This window comes from Corylus avellana, chromosome ca1 (assembly GCF_901000735.1).
Source record: "Corylus avellana chromosome ca1, CavTom2PMs-1.0".
NCBI classification, from domain to species: Eukaryota; Viridiplantae; Streptophyta; class Magnoliopsida; order Fagales; family Betulaceae; genus Corylus; species Corylus avellana.
Window position 1 is genome coordinate 6014927 of NC_081541.1, and position 18668 is coordinate 6033594.

Sequence of the window (18668 nt, forward strand, 5' to 3'; positions counted from 1 at the left end):
GGGTGTAATTTGTGTATCACCTGACTTGGACCAAAAATCTAAATCTAATGCCGAGATCCTCAAGCAATCAAGTTGATTCGTAGGAGTCCCCAGACATGCAATTCGTCATCAATTGAGTGGTTGAACCATGCAATGAGAAAGGAGAAACTACCGACATTTATCCTCCTTTAATTATTATTTTATATGCAATGTTTTTCTCAATATTTTAATTTTTTTCAATGTTCCCCCAATTTACTATGCAATGTTTTGTCTATTTTCCTTTTTTTTTTTAAAAAAAAAAAAAAAATTATATAGCTATGTTTAGGTGGATCTTTCACATGATGTGGTTGTAATTTATGACTCTCATGAATGCCATTGACATTATTCTAACCTTTCAAATAAATTATCTGGATGAGATTTCACATTCAACTAATTTGTATGGAATTATTGTGAAATCAAACCTATCATTTTAAATAGAGAAAGATTCTTTTGTTATTTTTTTCATCCAATTTTTTTAAAAGTTAACTATTAAATATTTAGGACCTACATGGCTACATAGATGAAGGTGTGGGAAAAATATGAAAATAGAAGCCTACATAACACTACTCTTAAAAAAAAAAAAAAAAAAAAAATACCCATGTTCTGTTAGAAAGTCTAAACGTCATTCTTTTGTTACTCTCATAGTTCTGTCATGGTGGTACAGATTCATTTTCAAAATACAAAACCAAATAAGTCTGAGATTCAAATTGTATGTAATTAATATCCAAATACTCTATTGGTCCAATACTTCTTGGGCAATCCTATATGGCTATATTCACTTTTTAAGTATAATTTTTTGAAGTGACAGTAGATTTAAAATTTAATGGTAATTCATCTAAAATTAAATTGATAATTTTTACTGTCATATCAATCAATATACATTCGAAACGAGTTCTTACAAAAATGATGAAGAATAAATGTATACTTCGAATCGTGACAATAATTTTTATTTTATTTTTTTAGAAAAAAAAAAAAGAGAGGATAATTTGGCTATAAGTGGATAGGATTTTGGTGAAACAAAATGATGTTTATACTTAATAGTATTTATCTTACAAAGAATCGTTAGAAAAGTTGCAGAGAGGAGAGGAGAGGATGGAGGTGGTATGAAAAGTAATCACATCAAAAGTTGCATATTTTCTTTATGTAAAAAAGAAATATAGAATAGAAACAACACAGAAAAATACACATAGAATAGAGACAGACAGCTGTGTTGAAGAAGAAGAATAGAATATGAAAATCAAGTTGGGGGAGGCTTTAGGTTTTGAATGGTCAAATTAATGGTTAGGTTTAAAGCGCCCATTTTCTTCTGGATTCGATTCCAGCTCCATAAACATTTCTCTCTCTCTCTCTCGGGCAGGCTAAGCACAGTACAGTCGCTGCCCATTGGGCTTTTGAAAACTGACCGAAGCTTTTACTCTCACTCTCTGCTTTCACTGCGCTTCTCAAATCCACAGGTACCCTTTCTTTTCTTTTTTTCCTTCCTTCGTAACGTTTGCGCAAACAGAATTCGATTCCCTTTTTCCCTTTTTTGCTTTGCATATTGTTGTTTCACCTTCTTTTCTGTACGACGACGCTTGTTTTTTTTTTCTCTCTCTCTCTCTCTCTCTCTCTCTCTCACCTTTTTTGTTTATGTTTTTTAATCTACCTTTCTCACTGATTTGGTAGCTTCCTCGTCCTTTTCCTTTCCATTTTCCCGGAAAATCTTCCTGAGCTCTTGTTGTTTTCAGGTATCTTCGCCTTAAACTCTTCCCTCTTCAGGTAGTGTTTGTCCGTACATAGAGTTTTTTTTTGTCTTATTATTATTACTATTATTCGCCTCCTTTTTTTTTTTCTTTTTTAATTTTTTTAGGGTTATTTTCTCGTTTGTGAAAAAATTTTATTTATTTGTTCCTAGATCTGTTGGGGGTAAATTAATTTATTTGCTTGCATCTTCTTTTTGATATATATATAGATATATATTTTTTTTTCTCTCAATTTTCTGAGACTCCCGAGTTTAGCTTTTCTGGGAGATCCAACGGTGGGGCCAAACGGGGGAACAGATCTGACGGTTGGTGTGTGTGATTTTGTTTCTTCGCAGGACTAGGATGTCCGTACAAATGGAGACCAAAAGGAGCTTCGTTGACGCTATGGTTAACGTTACCCAGGGTTCGTTGCTAACGTGCGCCTGCCAAACTATGGCCGTTACTCTGCTTACCTCAGCTTTGCTTACGGCTCAAGTGAGTTCAATTTTTTTTTCTCTTAATGACGCTTTAATCGCATCAATAATCATCGTTAAGCGAGACTTTTAACAAAAAAAAATAATAAAAAAAATTACAAAAACAAAAACAAGGTAAGTGCTGGTTCTAGGTTTTGTCGTTGAAGTCGGTGGGTTCCGGTGGGTTCTTGCCGGTCCCTCTTTGAACAAAATTAAATATCAAAATACTAGGGAATTTTAAATCCTAATTGAAAAGTCAAGATGAAAAAAAAAATTCTTTTTGTTTTGTTTTTTCTTGAGATTTTTTATTTAGTTCGTTTGTCTGTACTAGCATTTTAATCGATTAATTGTATTTATTTTTTGAGGCAAATATTCGAATATTCTCGATGGGGTTTTGTTTGTTAGAGAAGTAATGACATTTTATGGGCCATGGTGGAGGGTAGACTGAGGAGTGAGGGCCCTAATCGTGAGGAACCATGTTTGGTTATGGTTTTGAATTTTTTTTATTTTTTGGTTTGAAAAAAAAAATATATAAAAAAAAAAAAAAAATTAATGTGATATAAAGTTGAGAAGAGTTTTTAATAGGGTCTATAGTTGAAAAGGGTTTCGTGTAAGTTTTGAATTGTGTGTTGATGATTTTAAGAAAAAAAAAATATATTTTTTTTTATAAAGTCTCTTGCTTCATATCTTCAATTGGCTTTTGAGTTTTTGTTTAGTCAAATAATATGGCACCTGTGTAACATAACATTTAGGGTTGACGTGTCAAATGCGACGTATCGGATAGTCCAAACTTTAATTTTGATAGTAAATTGATAAAAAGACATATTTGAAACCCGAACAAAATCTATGTTTGTGTTGTTGCAATCAATCTAGTTAGATATCCGATGAAGTTGTGCTTTACTTCCTAATCTTGCTGCGAGTTCGTTTATATATTATACATATGGATTCCCTTGCTCTTTCCTATCTCAGGGTCCTCTGGCAGTGTTACCAACTTCTAGACCCAAAAGTGAAACTAGCTCGGAGGCAGTTGATGGTGGGGAAGATGGAGGTGTAGGCAATGGTGACGGTGATGATGACGGGGATGGTGGCTTTGGAGAAGGAGAAGAGGAGCTGTCTTCTGAAGGGGGCGGCGGCGGACACAAGCCTGATGGCAATGGCAACAGCGACAATTCTAAAAAGGGGCTTGAAGGACAGGCTGGTGGAGCTGGTGAAGAGAATGCGGACAAAGAAGATGAGGAAAATGGCAATGACCATAACAATGATGACGACGATGACGATGACGACGATAAGGAGGAAGATGAAGAAAATAAGGAAGAAGATGAAGAGGATGATGATGAAGCTGTTGATGAGGATGAGGAAGAGGTTGTGGAAGAAGAGCCAGAGGATGCAGAAGAGGATGAAGAAGAAGAGGCCCTCCAGCCACCGAAGAAGAGGAAGAAGTAGGAAGAAGTTGAGGGTTTATGTTATTATTTCAACTATGCAACATAGCTCTCCCAAGTAGGAGCGACGGGGGTAGTACTTATTGGGTTTTTAGCTTTGAAAAAACATCTAGTTTGAATGGAGGATATTGCTCTTCTGGGCCTCTTTATTTTCTAATCTTATTTTAGAATAACTCTAATGTTTGATGTCAACCTCAGACCAATCATTTTTCCACTTCATACCATAATTGCCCCAACAACTGAAAATAATAATAATAATTTTTAGGGCATCTTTAAAAAAGATAAAAAAGAGAACTCTCTTCTTAATATAATAAATATATCTTGAATTCTTATGTGAATTTGATATAAATGTGTATATATTATAAACATACGTATCGACTCAAGAATGGATTGTTTAAGATTTTAAACATGGTTATAAAATATAATACATAAATACTATACTTCAAGCTTAAAAATTATTTATGATTTTGAAAGAGGGCTAGATGGGAGGACCCTTCTCACTTTTAACATATATGATTTATTAGAAATACATTGCTGGTGAAGTTAATTTTAATTAATTAACTCGAATAATAAAATCTAAAAAATAATTAAGCAAGTAGTTATTAGCATAAAAGAATGAATAAGTTAATTGAGCGGCTAGACTTGAACATATAATACTTGGTTCTGACTCATCTCGATCAAAATAACACCGACTGGCCCAATTTAAAGTAATCACTTAATTCACACAAAAACTCAAATCTAAGCCAAGTTCAATTGCCACTCTACGACATCATCATCATATGATAGAAGTAAGTCCATCCCTTTTACTATTGTTCAAAATGTTAACCTCAATGGATGAACTGGTTAAATCTATTTAACCAAAAAAAAAAAAAAAGTATTAAAACTTAATCTAGAGATCTGAATTATGGGTGATTAACAAATAATTCTAAAAGTCTCTCTTGTATCATTCAAAAAATGAGATGACTTTTAAAATTACAATCTGATTAAAATTTAATAATAATCAATCATAAGCTTAATAGTAATTTTAAAAGCCACATCATTCTTAGAGAGACATAAGAATGACACAAGAGAAACTTGTAGCATTACTCGTGAGGCTCAAGAGAAAGATTTCCTTGGAATATGCTAGAACTTAGAACCCTATTCTTTCCACCTCTAAAGGATGAGAATTAATAAATCAATTTCATTGTAGGAAGCGTAAACCGTCCATCTTCTTTATATGATTTAATTAAATAAAACTAAATGAACAGATACCAATAAGTCTGCCCTTTAGATTTCTGCCCTAAAATTATATACACAACCTTTTGAGATTTCTCTATTTACACATAATGTGCTGCAGAAGTTTTCCGTGTCAATTTTCCATGCCATCTTCATCTCCCGTTGAGCATCTTCTTCCATCAACCTATCAAATCCAACACGAGAATAAAATTTTCAACCAGTAAGAACAGAAAAAAGCTAAATAAAGTTCGTATTTGGCATAGAAACACACGAAGAGAATTAAGAACAAATTTGAATTATGTGAACCAAATACAACCATGTCTATACTCTGATGAGACATCGAAATAATCACCACAATTCATTATTAAAAAAAGAAACTAAACCAAGAGAAACAGGGAATTGACTTTGCTTTCTATACAGCATGTCTTTTCAAAGCATTCCAGTTGTGGCAGACACATTTTCTACAGAAGATGACCAATGATAGCATTCTTTGAAATAAAGGAACAAGATTTTTAAGCTTATACTGCATATCACCCTTCACCAAATTTGAGTATTATAATGAGGAATCTCTACTCCCCCCACACTCTCCAAAACCTGTTTTCCATCCATATCTATAACTGAGAAAACTCATCCCGGGGAAGCAATGGATGGGAACAAGAGTTTTCTATTTGTTATTTTTGGCATTACTCTATGATTTTCTGGACATAAGGGCATGAGGTTTACATAGATAGCCAGCTTCAGATATTGCAAGATGTGTTTATAAGTGTACATAAAACAACCATTACAAGTAAAACCTAGGTACAAAATAAATTGAATTTTTTTTTTTGCAAAAAGTTCTGTAGCATGCAGTTGAGGGGGATTAAGGTTGACTTTTCTGTAGGTCTCCTGGTTGGTTTTGGACAAAGCCACAAAGGTGACATTCAAGACTGTTGAGCACCATTTATCAAGAGGAATAACTATTAGAATGGCAACTTACAAAATGTAGAATACTGTCATAGGACCATATCATTTCTTTGTAGCATCGATGAACATGGCTCGAGTCCAATGCTCAACATCCTCAGTTTGTGACGGAGGAGGAGGAAAAGTGGGATGCTCCACAATATCCCATTCTTCAATGAGGCATTCATTCTTTCCAACATCAGACAACTGAGTAGCATAAAGAAAGCTGGCAGCGGAATTTGGACGGTATTCAGAAATGTTTTTCTGCGAGGCAAAAGAAAAGGGATGAACATAAAGTACAATGGCACTTTAAGCCAAATATATATGTTACTTAAGGTCCTATCTCGATCCCCATATGAGGGGATTGTTATTAAGTCCATTTTCCCCCCCATCCAATCCCTCTCGGGTGTGTGGACAGGCCAGGCGGGAGGGGCCCACTGGGTAATGGGAGTAGTTTGTTAAAGAAAGAACAGGGTAAAAAGGCACTAAAATTGAGAGTCCCAGACTTATACCATGGTAGGCAGTGTATGAGCACTTTCCATTAGAGTGGTTGAGGAAATGGCAGAATTCACATTCCATACAGATTTGTTCAGATGTTCAACTTGTTTACACGACCTGAAAATTAAAACAGCAAACGTCATGCACAAAAGAGAAAAATTGTATATATAATTGGTATTACAGGTATATGATTTTTTTTTTTAAAATCATAGATGACATGTTAATAAATACAGTTATACAAGAAGCAATTGGATATTAGGACTATCGTTTTTAGTCAAAAGGAAAAAATAGAGCTAACACCTCCAATCATCAACATAAATTTTTAAACTTACAAGGGCAGAAGAGTAAAAGCTTTTAGCATAACCAATTTGGAAACCCCAGCACAGGTTTTTACATACCTATTCTATTGGCAACAAAAAGAAAGATTGATACATGTAGAAGTAACAAAAAGAATCATGCACTCAATTAATTTCTTCTAAAATATTAAAAAATGAAAAGCCCATCTACTTCTCAACCAAACCTGCTAAAACCGTGTCAAAAATCTACATACCAGATTGCAGTAGTCCACCTTCTTAAAAGGCCAAATAGAAATTTCTGTGATCTAAAGGGTGTCACACTTTCTTCCTGATGCAGATTTTATGACTCAACTCTTCCAACTTCAAAAAATTTACAATACCAAGATTTTCAACATGCAAGTAAATAGCAAGGCTTGAAATTGCATTATTTTAAAGAATCATCTGATGTATACCTTCTGTCCATCACTCCCTTATTTACATTCTTGGTTACTTTTGACATGCATAGTTACTAATAATTGTGTACTTATTCTAAATTAATTTCGTAAAAGCATCTCCTGAAATGTTACCAAACATAAGAGATAGGTTTGCTAATAGGAAGAATGGGCGGTGTCATTTCCAGTCACTCCAAGCACGAAAACCTTTTAGGGAAAAGAATATATAACACCTAAATCATTCCAACCTGTAATCCTCTTCTCATTGTACTAGCCATATGGCTCATTCGCATATTATGACACATGTATTGCATAGTCTGAGTCTACAGATAGGATCTAATAGTCAGATATTTCATGATGATTTCTTTGTAAGGATATACTCTTTTAGAACTCAGGTATTTTCCAAAAACTTATTAAGACCTATTGTACTTATAATTTTTATATAGTAGAACTGAAATGACGACAGACAAAATATGTGATAATGTACCTTGAATAAATCATTTTGCCAGAGAAAACAGATCGAACTTCCTTTGTCGAAGATAGTTTGGCCAATAACTTTGCAAATGCTTCAAAGGTAGATGCTTCAGAAGGGACATCCAAACATAATGAGTTAGAACAATATGCTGTTATGCATGCCACACTTTTCTTGAGAAGTGAAATCCCTTTCTGTAAGTCCTTGTGTGTTTCAACTGAATGTAGAGAAGCAGAAGAATAATTAAAGCTACTACTCCCAGAAGAATCCAGGCGTGGCTTCCTCTCAGATTCCATTGAAGCAACACCAAAATTATTTGAGCTTCTGTCAGACCACGAATTTTCCCCACTACTGGAGCAATAATTTTGGCGTGGTATAAAAAGGGGATATTCATGGCTGCATAGGAGAAATCAAATTCAGTTCAACAAGCTGATACACCTAAGTTAGACAACAAATAATTTTCCAGACAAAAGTACCTTCTAGAAGACGGACGTGCATCCCAATAAGAATCTCGTTGCCATATTCGAGAGCAAGAACCCTAACGTAAAATCATAATACAAATACCACATCAGAGAAATATAGGTCTGGAGAATCCACATATACAACATGAAATGCATGTTCGTTGATTTTTGAAGCTTTAGATGTCCCTTCTAAAGAAAAAAACGTACTATAAAGGGTACATAGGTGACCAATAGGAAACTACTGGAGCTTTCGGAAGTTCAAAAGACAAAAAAAAAAATTATACTGGTTCTAAGAGAAAAAACAGATATGTAGAATTCTAAATACTTACATTAACAAAATTCCATATAAGGGTAGAAGGGTGAGCGTGTAAACTAGTTGACAGGGCATTATCAGGTTTACCAATTGCATCTAAAAATGATAAGAGTATGAATGAAAACCCAAAGATAAATGGCAAGCTTTATATGTTTTCTAACATTTTCAGCAACATGCAAATTGTCCCTAAAATCTTCACTGTATAATTTAACCAAAACTTATTAACAATAGTAATGAAAGAATGTCGAACCTAAATATTTAAAACAATTAAAATACTATCAAAATATTTTCAGAAATACTTCTTTTTTTTTTTTTTTGCAAGTAAATGCAATTTTTATTAAAAAACGCAAGTTGTCATCTTTATTTTCAAACGTAAACTTTAATCACCAAGAAAGGCCTAGAAAATTTGAAGAAACCAAAGTCATTGTTTGTCAAGTAAAACAATTATAACCATTATATAAAAGGTAAATTAGTGCTTACCGCAAAACCAGAGTTATGAAGCACTGGGGCAGCCAAGTTCTGAGCAACAAGATTCAGAAGTTGCACCATGTAACTGTAATTGCAGGATCCATATTATATCAGTCCCAATAGATGAGTGTACAAAAGAGTCTTAGGAGGATAATATAGTGATCATAAAATAGTCAGTGTGGCCCCAAAAATCTGCTTCTAAACATACATGCATATATAGCCTCAAAAGAGAAAAATTACCCCAAAGATGCAGCAAGCTCTTCCGATGGAACAGAGTGAGGATCAAGTCCTCTTGGTAAGCGTGCATTGCAGATTTGATCATATTGATCCGTAGACCCATCTTTTCTTTCGCCGTCTATGATCACCTAAAACATATAAAGGATATGCCTAGATAAGAGAAAACATTAATGGCATGTGGACTCACCTTTAAGCATACGATTGATGAAAGTAATGATGGAACAATGCCTCATCTCATGTTAGAATGAATATGGGCACTTAAATTTATTTGAAATGGCATTCCAAAGGCACACCCTGGCAGGCTTCGTAGGCAAGGCAATAACAAAATTGCTTGAGGCGTAAAAGGTCAAGTGATAGCTTTACTAGGTGTCTCACAAGCCAAGGCTTCTAAAACGAGCACCTAGAATAATGACCACTGCCACAACTTGTTGGCACTCTAAGGCTCCTTGAATGTTAAACACTTGAGAAACAGGTTATTTCAAAACCATGTTAAATCACTTTCATGCAGTCCCATTTTATCTAATTTCTGATTATATGATAACCATGTAGCTTTACATACACATGCTGCAAGGCCCAAAATGTCTAAGTGCAGTTTGTACCTTTTTCATCTCAATGTTGTTATGGAGAGGGTAAAAAAGTAAAGTTGAGACAAACTAGCCTTGAGGCATATATCATGCTAAGAAAGGACCAAAAACTTGTCCTCTGCTCCTTAACACAAACTGACACTTTGGGTCTTGACTCACAATAGAATGGAAGCTTGAAATTGCTTTTCTTTCTTTTATCATATAAGATGGGAAGCTTGGAATTCCAAAATAAGTTTTGTGCTATTGGCCTAAATAATGTTAATGTATTGTACTAATTGTAATAAATAGTTATTGATGAAATAACTGATACTCATTATCAAGTATCAACAAAACATGTTTGATAATTGAGTTTATCAAAATTAACAACTGACTTGCAGAAATCGATAGGCATTTACTTTTGAACTGCGTACCCGACGTAGGGGGAACAATTTGCATATTTGTTTTATGACTACAGGCTGTTTATGAAGACGTTCAGCGGTGATTGCCATCTGCAACATTGAGCATCAACAATGTGTTTAGATGAAGAAAATCCATTATGTAGAAGAGAAGAACAAAATACCAGGTGGAAATGGATTTTACCCTCAAACATTGTGATATACCAAAAGAAAACAAATCAGAATATAAATATATTCATTTATCAAATCTTCTGATAAGACAAATATACAGTAATTTTGTGAGGTAAGTACCCCATTAACTAATAACGCTCAAAACAATTATCAACATCCCAAAAGGAATAAGGATATCAGCACTCACAAGCCCGAAGTTCTGAGTGGAAATTAGGTTAGGATAGAACTTTTCCAGTTGTTCCACACGATGCTTTTTCAACTGCAAAGATAGAAATAATGCATAAAACAAATTCATTTATGCTGACAACAAAACACAAGGGAACTAGTAATAGTGACAAAATAATTCAACTTTCAGCATGACTACTACAGAAAAAATCAGATTAATTTTAAAAAAAAATATGTAATACCGTAGAATGGGCTGATTCAAGCACCCCATATTTTACTTTTAAATCATAGGACGCCCTCTCAATCTTAGCCTTCCCTGTAAGAGTAAGTATTAGTCAAAGATGATTATAAAGTGAAACGCGAACAATTTACAGCAGGCAACCAACCTTGTACAAATTGTTGTGTATTACGACGGAGCTTCTCCTTCAACTTTGCAAGCTTATCATTGTGAAGCACTCTCCAATTCATTTGATCATCTGCCTTCCCCTAGTAAATATTACATACAATTCATTAAGAGAAATAAAAAATTTTGAGATGCCTTAAACACAAAGTTTGAATCAATTTTACACAATACTGACAACAGTATGATAACAACAGCAGCCAGGATGGAATTAAGCAAATACAGAAGAAACATAAAAGATAAAGTACCAAAATTATGGGTGAAAGAACAAAAGAAAAGACATCTACACAAGTCTATTAGAAGTGAAATTGGATCATCCAATTGACTTTTTACTGCGCTTGGGACCCAAAAAATAGAAACCATTCTAGTCGTTTTACTAACTTGTATTTGAGATAGGCTATTTAACAAATTGAACAAGTGACCTTGTTTTTACTTATTACCATCAGTTTGGTCATAATTACGGCTATTGAGTCTTGTACAACCAACTTATCTGTTAAAATGTAACTTTAAATGGGTACAGTTAATCATCTTTTCATCCACAGTTCCTTAGCATCATGACTTTGAAGCTTTTTATAACACAACCATGGAGAAATTGGTTTCGCTGCTCTGTTGTGTGTAGCTTCTAATTTGGGCATTTTCAGTTTCACTGTCCAGGGCCCATCATGGGACGTTTGATGGAGGCAATATTTTATAAGGAGACTATAATTTAATCTGTTTTAAATATGACTTTCTGATTTAATTTAAAAATATTGGATCGTTTGATGCATTGTCATAAAATCTTTATCTTTATCTAGTGCCATGTAAAAAATTAATTTTGGTATTTCTCAGGATGGACACTTTGGTAATAAAGCCCAGCCAAGAGATTGTCAATAGTTTCAAAGATTTCTTTTTGTTTCCTAGCCAAGAATGTGCTTCCATAGACATTTTCATACTTTAAAAGAGTGCACAAAACATATAAAAGTGTTGCTTCCCAAGCACCAATGACTGTTTATTTTTTTGCTCCTGATTGACAAGTTGCACATGCGCCAGTGGATTTTGAACCCATGACATCACCCACCACCTTGTTCTTACAAGGGGAGGAGCCAAGGAGGTGTCATTTGAGTAAGAGCTTATTAGTAACAATGAAAAAAAAAAAAAAAAATCTAAGTACTTGCAGATATGAACCGTTGACAATCAAGCAAAAACAAAAAAAGAAACAAGGTAACAGAAAGAGCGTTCACAAGGTACAAATCAAAGTTATCAAACCTTTGCTACAAGCACTTCACTCAATCTTGCATACAAGAAATCCCGACGACTCTTCAATGATTTTAACAAAATGCGGTACTCAGTTAATCTGCAACAAAGAAGGCACATCATAAAAAGATAATCAGTCAACATATACATCCATTGTCTGTTTAGGTTTGCGATTTAAAAAAATCATGTTTGGTAAAATCGTGGGTTTTTAATCGCACATACCCTTTTGCCTATGACTTGAAAACTCAATTTTTCTACGTTTTAAAAACGCACCCCCAAACGGTACATTTTCTACAATTTGGTTTAACATCACATTTTGTATGCAAAATCGCAGTGCCAAACACACTCGAAAGCATCCATTTGAAAACAATGGATAGGCACTTTTGAATAATAAATCAAACCACAGGAAAGTTTCATACATCTAGGGACACATAAAATCCAATGATTATGCGCCACAACTGCACATGTTACGGATGAGCAATTCAGAAAATCAGTGTAAAGTTCAGGACCAATTACCTGGAATTGACACAAACGGCACAAATAGAAGCGTGATTTGAACACTCGCATATAGCGCAGCTGCTGCTGGTTTTTCTGCCCATAATCTGGGTACCAACCAACGAAATTCACGATTCAAAGAAAAAAAAAAAAAAACCCTTAACATAGAAATACACTATTTACCTCGTTTGGGAAGAAGTTAATAATCTATTTCAAAAACACAATTTGTTTTACATCGCTTTCTCAGCAACCAATTGAATAATAAATTCTTGACAATTTCATCGAGAACGGATCACACTAAACAACCCTGTTCCTTTTCATTTTCAACCGATTTGAGAAAACGACTTAACCTTTTTTTGGAGAAAATACTCACCGTATATCGACGACGATCGGAGAGTCGCCGGGGAGTCTGCCAGCTCGGGAAACGTGCAATCTAGCTTAGGGTTTTTGTATGTGCGCGCAAAAATTTTGAAATTCCAAATAATAAGGAGTTAACGACTTCGAAATTGAGGATTTTTTTTCTTTTATCTTTTTCGGATTTTCAAAGGATTTTTTAGTGGGGCATTGAGTCTGCGGTCCCGCGGGAGCTGAAGAAATGCACTTCAGCTTCGGCAATATATATATATATATATAGGATTGCTCAATAGTTTTGGATTCCGCCCAATAAGATTGTGAATAATATCTGAGAAAATGTTAAAGACCCAACCTTTTTTTTCCCAATTTGGGCACAACTTTTCCTTTATTTTTTATTTTTTATTTTTTTAAAAAATACCAAATAAAATGAATGACCAAAAAAAATATTATTGCTTCAGAAACTTTTCTTCTTTTTTTAAAAAAATTTAAAAATAAAGAAAAATTTGTGCCCAAGTTTGACAAAAAAGTTGGGTTGTATCATACTTCATATTATTTAGATAAGTTTATTCCCTTTAGATAAATGTTTGATTTTATTATCTTACATTTTTTTTTTTTTTTGGATGAATAAAAAATAAGCAAGAGAATGACACCGAACACAATTCTATTGTTTAAAATGCTCACAAAATAATTATAAGCTTAAGCAACATTCTGAATTAATGCAAAAAGAATCTGATATTATTATAGTCCTCACACAACAAAAGTGAATTCTACGAGCAGTTCAACTTAAAAAGAAAGTTGAAAGTAGGAGCTTGTTTTGGATTGCATTTGAGAAATAAAGCTTTTAAGTCAAAAAGAGCTTTTAGGCAAAAGTTTCATTTTTAAGCTTTTGTCAAAAGTGTTTTTTTGACAATTTTTAGATTTTTTGGACCCTTAAAAACGCTTTTAAATTTTTTATCAAACAAATATTTTTTTCTTTAAACGAACTTTTTGGGTATTAAAAATATTCGTAGGCCCCTCAAACACAATATCAAATAAGCCCTAGGGCTCACAAATGTTTACACGATTTTAAAATTTGATACAAATCCAGTACAAAATTAATGGGTTAAAGTTGAAGGGCTTGGCCTATTTAATTAAATGTGTTGGGTTTTGATTGCCTAAATAATCTTATATTTGTGACTTTCATGCCTTGAACCCAAAGCAATATTTAGGATTATTAATTTGTTACAACACGAGCGAATCAAACACGAAATTAGTGGGTTAGAGTTAACCTCTATAGTTTTATATTTATGCTTTGATACGACCCGAACTCAATACATAAACACGAATTGTTACCTCTAGGTGGAAGTAACACGTCCAGTCTCCGTAACATTTTTATTTGTGTATAAATCTTTGTAAAACAATCTTCAATATTTACATTGACCCGAATATTATTGGATATTTTGGGATGGTCGAACTGTGAACACCTTATGTGGTGTTTGGATTAGAAAAATCTAACACTCTTCTAGCGTCTACATTTTTTAAGAATGTGATGTTCGAGAATTTGGATTGCTGAAAATGTGACTAAACCTACGTTTGTGAATTAAGAATCTAATATAATTTTAAAGAGTATGGAATTATCATGTTTGAATTGTTAGAGAAAATGTTCCCGGTTCAAATTCAAATACTCAAGATCAAGAGTTTGAATCATTCACTCAACAGAATAATTTAAATTCAAATATATGATAATGTTACCTCTGATGTTGTTATCATCTTATTTGAGTTTGAATTATTCACTCAACAAAATAATTCAAATTCAAATATATGATAATGTTATCTCTAATGTTGTTATTATTTTATTTGAGGGGTACGACAGCCGACATGATAGTGCCATGCAAAAGTACAATGATAGTTGCAAATAAACAAAATATGAAACTTCCTCCATTTACACACAGAGACAGAAACAGAGAGAGATCCATGTGAATGATTCGTCATCAAACATCTGAATAATTTACTTAAAGATGTGTTCTTCCAGGGAATGGCCCGATGTTATACATCAGAATAAAAGAACCTTAAAGAGTAAAACAAGAGCACAATCAACCTAACAATTTGTTTTTTTATTTTTTATTTTATAACTAATTGAAATATCATTAAAAGCAAAAAGCACTACTCAGATGCAATATACAAGAAAAACACCTAACTAAAAGGAGAACCTGCGATTTTTCCAATGTCTAAAGCTTCAAAGTAGAGGTGATCCTACGATTTTTCCACAATTTCTATGCAGATAGAAGTAATACTTTGGATTTACATGCTATTCACCACTAAGCCCCAACGCATAATGCCTTGGACAGACTAGCAAAGCCAGGCAACACCAAAACTGGGCTTGTAATTTGTGCTTGAAAATAATTAGAACAAGGGACGTAGGAAAAAGCTTCTGAGAAAGTATAACTTCAGCTCCACGTCACATGAAATTATTTTCAAGTATCTTTTTAAGTTCCTCCAGTTTTTCAATGATCTTAGGATTCATCAGGTCCCTAGCTTCCCTTATAAGAGTGCCTTCCCTGCTGAAATGGTAAGCATCCACCACAGCCTTTATCCATGTGTGCAGTTTCTCTGGCGTCCTGAAAATTTGTATAAGCAAATAGAACAAAAACGAGACTCAGACCGCCACAGATGATCAGTGATCTCCACAAATCTAGCAGATGAATCATTAAATTGCGAAAAATAAATAAATTATACAGTTAAGTTTCAAACGCATACGTGTATAGGCAGTCTGCATCCTTTCCTTCAAGTTCTTCTCCAGGGGTGAATGCATCTTTCAAGGCACACAGCCGCTCCTCAGGATCCTCAATTGTGAGAAGATACTTAACTATCCGAATCTCTTTTGGCATTTGCCTCTGAAGATTACCCCTAGCGGTTATGTACAAATGATACAATATGTCTTTTACCTGCAATGAAAAAGAAATATATTATTCATCAAAAAAAGAAAAAGAAATATATTAATACTAAAACTGTATTTTAACACAACATTAATCAAAGCATTAAATATTGTTTAAAGTAGCAATTAAAATGTAGAATTTCCAGAGGCTATATTGGCTCAATTTGATACCATCTTTTTTCTTTGAGTGTGTCAGTGTGTATGAAAGATTTGTATAGACATTTATACAATGAGAACAACAAAATTGATCTTTTCTTCCCACTTTCTCCCACATCCCGATGAGCAGGAAATTATGTTCTCTTCCTTCTTCAATGTGATCTCTCATTCTCTATCACTTCTTTTTACCACAATGACAGAGATACAAATCTTGCTGGTCTGTTAGCATTTTATTTTTGTTTGAAATATTGTAATAGATGAATCAGAAAAGTGATAATAAGACAGTTTGACTTGATTGGAATCTTCTTGTGTTCCTAGCATAAAAATTGCAGCACTATATGTACCAGATAAAAAATAGAACATATAGAGCAATAGGCATTTATGGAAACCAGCAACTACTTCACCTCATCTTTTGTCATGTTCGTCTCCTTCGCAGCAGACCAAGCTTTTGTGATCATCAACACCAATGCTGAATCGAGTTGATTTTTCTCAGCCAAATTGTCTATCTTCCTACAAGCAGCATCTAAAGAAGGAGAGTTGATAATATCTTGGAATTTCAACTCTGCAGCATTTATTGCTTCAATGTTTTCAGTTGCAGTGTCATACGCTTGTACAGCAGCCAAGTATGTATTCCCAAGCTTCGCCAGAACTAGTCAAACAGAAACAAATGAATATTATCAGTGCTATCCACAATGTAATAAACATTTATTGAAGGTTAAAAGTTCTGGGACTGGCCTGCTAGAGTGGTCATTTCTAGGCCTGCAATGTCAGGCCAGGTTGGTTTTATTGGCCTAACTTTCCTTTCAAGCTGAACTTTGGCTATCTAGGCCAGTAAACCCACATTCCCAGTTGCATAACTTAAGCATATTTATGCTAAATTACATAGAAAATTTTGTGATTTGAATAGCAATGGTAGTGAAACAGATGGGAAGTCACCGATTTATTCTGTGGAATATATGACATGTACAATATGGTTGAGACGGTGGGTACAGAAGGCCATTGCCTGCGCTAATCATCAGACTAGTAATGTTCCTGGACTAAGCATTCAAATATGCATTGGGTAATATAACCTAGCTATTAGGCAAATTAAGCCTGCACCTGGTACAGTAATGACAGCTGTTGCTTCACAATAATATCTGGTTAGAACCACAGAAGAGGACAAACAAATTCTGCTAATCATCCCTAAATTTCTTGATCTGTAAACCAAGCAATGACAGAGAAAATAAAAAAGAAACATAAACTGATATGTCCTACAAATAAAATTTACTCATTCTCACCATCTTTCTCTGTTGGATTGTCATAATAGGATTCAGCTACAGTGTGAAGATGCACAAAAAATTCTTTTGTGAAATCTTTACGGCGCCTGGCAACAACTTCGCTAATCTCTGATGGTGATCCTCTGATGACTTGAAGAAGTTCGTTGTGTCTTTGCACATCTTCATCAATCTGTGGAAAATAAGTTTCCAATAAATTCCATATAATGCCACAATCTCAAACCCAGTAACAATTGCACCACCCCTAGATGAAAAAAAATTCACAGACCAACACCAAAAAAAAAATATATATATATACAATAAGTATGTGCTTATTATGATCATCAGAAAAGATAACACTCTTCCTCTTCCCATATACCAATGCAATACATGGTACCTAAAATTAACAATATCTAAGAAATTATTTCTACTCTCAAAAGGGTTAATCTACAAATTGCAAAGCTCACCTCTTTCAGCTTCCTTCCAAGCCGGAGCAGCTTATAATTCATTCCTGGATCATCTTCACTATCCGCTCGATCCTGACAACGCTTATAAAAATGAGGCCGTAAATTGCTCCACTCCTTGCTGAAAGCCAATAACCTTCTCCAGTCGGTCGGATTGGGCTTGTCGACCAGGAAAACATCGATCAGCTTGTCACATACTCGGATCATTTTGCCGTCATCCAAGCCCTCAATACCATCCTCCTCATCCTGAACCGGCAAGGCACCGGAAGAACCAGAAGCCGATAACTCTTGTTCTCCATTACAATCACTAGGTAAAGCAGTTGTGTCACCAACAACAGCAGCAACAGTGGAACGCCGCCGTCTTAGCGGATTAATCACCAACCGACAAGCTGGGCATACAAATAATCATCAATTACAATCACAATAACACGAAAACAACAACAAAAAATATTCACGGAGTTGAAAATGGGATGTGAACTGAAACTTTGAGCCAAGCTGTAGCATGAAAGACAGAAGGTTTATCAAGCACTAGGGATTAGCTTACTAAAACGAGATTAGCTTCTTACCTTTGGTTCTAGAGGAGGAACAAAAGGAAATTGGGGCTGAGTTTCTGACCAAGGAGAGAGAAGGGGCTCTGGTAGCGAGGGTGGGAGTTCTTACTGGGAAAGAGAAAGAGGTTTGGAGAGTCGCAGAAGATAATTCCATGGATACTATGAGAGATATTATTGAGAAAATGCAAAATTGCTGTCAGAATTATCAGGATTCTTTCTGGGGTTTTAGGGTTTTAGCTTTTGTTGGCTGATGAAACGCGAACACAAAACAAAACTGATAATTTGCATCAATGGTAGTGGCGGCCTCGAAAGTTCTAAATTTTTCGTCTTCGTATAATAAGTTTTTATTTTTATTTTTTATTTATTTCCACTACTAGTGTTTATCAACCGCGATCCCCTTCGCTGCCTCTACTATAGTGCCTCTACTATAGTGACAATTATTCTTTATGCTTGATAAATCATTCATCATTAGTTTATGGTTTGCTCTCAAAAAATAAATCATAATAAAACAAAAGACCGACTGAAAAATAATTATGTTATTCTTAAGAATTC

The 18668-nt window shown here is 34.3% G+C and overlaps 2 protein-coding genes across 3 annotated transcripts; both read right to left on the minus strand.

Annotated features, from left to right (window-relative positions):
• Positions 1–4746: 4746 nt before the first annotated feature.
• Positions 4747–13024, minus strand: LOC132167720 (uncharacterized). 2 transcript variants are annotated; one of them, XM_059578747.1, is made up of 14 exons: positions 12798–13024; positions 12446–12531; positions 11942–12029; positions 10683–10782; positions 10539–10612; positions 10319–10390; positions 9976–10053; positions 8985–9109; positions 8757–8829; positions 7979–8040; positions 7518–7898; positions 6318–6420; positions 5843–6069; positions 4747–5050 (listed from the first exon to the last, which is right to left on the minus strand). In XM_059578747.1, exons 2-13 carry the CDS (start codon positions 12526–12528, stop codon positions 5872–5874), a joined length of 1437 nt encoding a protein of 478 aa, XP_059434730.1. In that variant the 5' UTR covers positions 12529–12531; positions 12798–13024; the 3' UTR covers positions 4747–5050; positions 5843–5871. The 2 variants fall into 2 exon arrangements, with proteins under 2 accessions (XP_059434730.1, XP_059434729.1); XM_059578746.1 differs by having other exon boundaries at positions 9961–10053.
• A 1702-nt stretch (positions 13025–14726) lies between these two features.
• Positions 14727–18450, minus strand: LOC132185584 (uncharacterized protein At4g37920). Its single transcript, XM_059599344.1, has 6 exons — positions 18132–18450; positions 17569–17954; positions 17126–17294; positions 16253–16497; positions 15515–15702; positions 14727–15375 (listed from the first exon to the last, which is right to left on the minus strand). The coding sequence occupies exons 1-6, from the start codon at positions 18268–18270 to the stop codon at positions 15216–15218; spliced, it is 1287 nt and encodes a 428-aa protein (XP_059455327.1). The 5' UTR covers positions 18271–18450; the 3' UTR covers positions 14727–15215.
• Between the last annotated feature and the right edge of the window lie 218 nt (positions 18451–18668).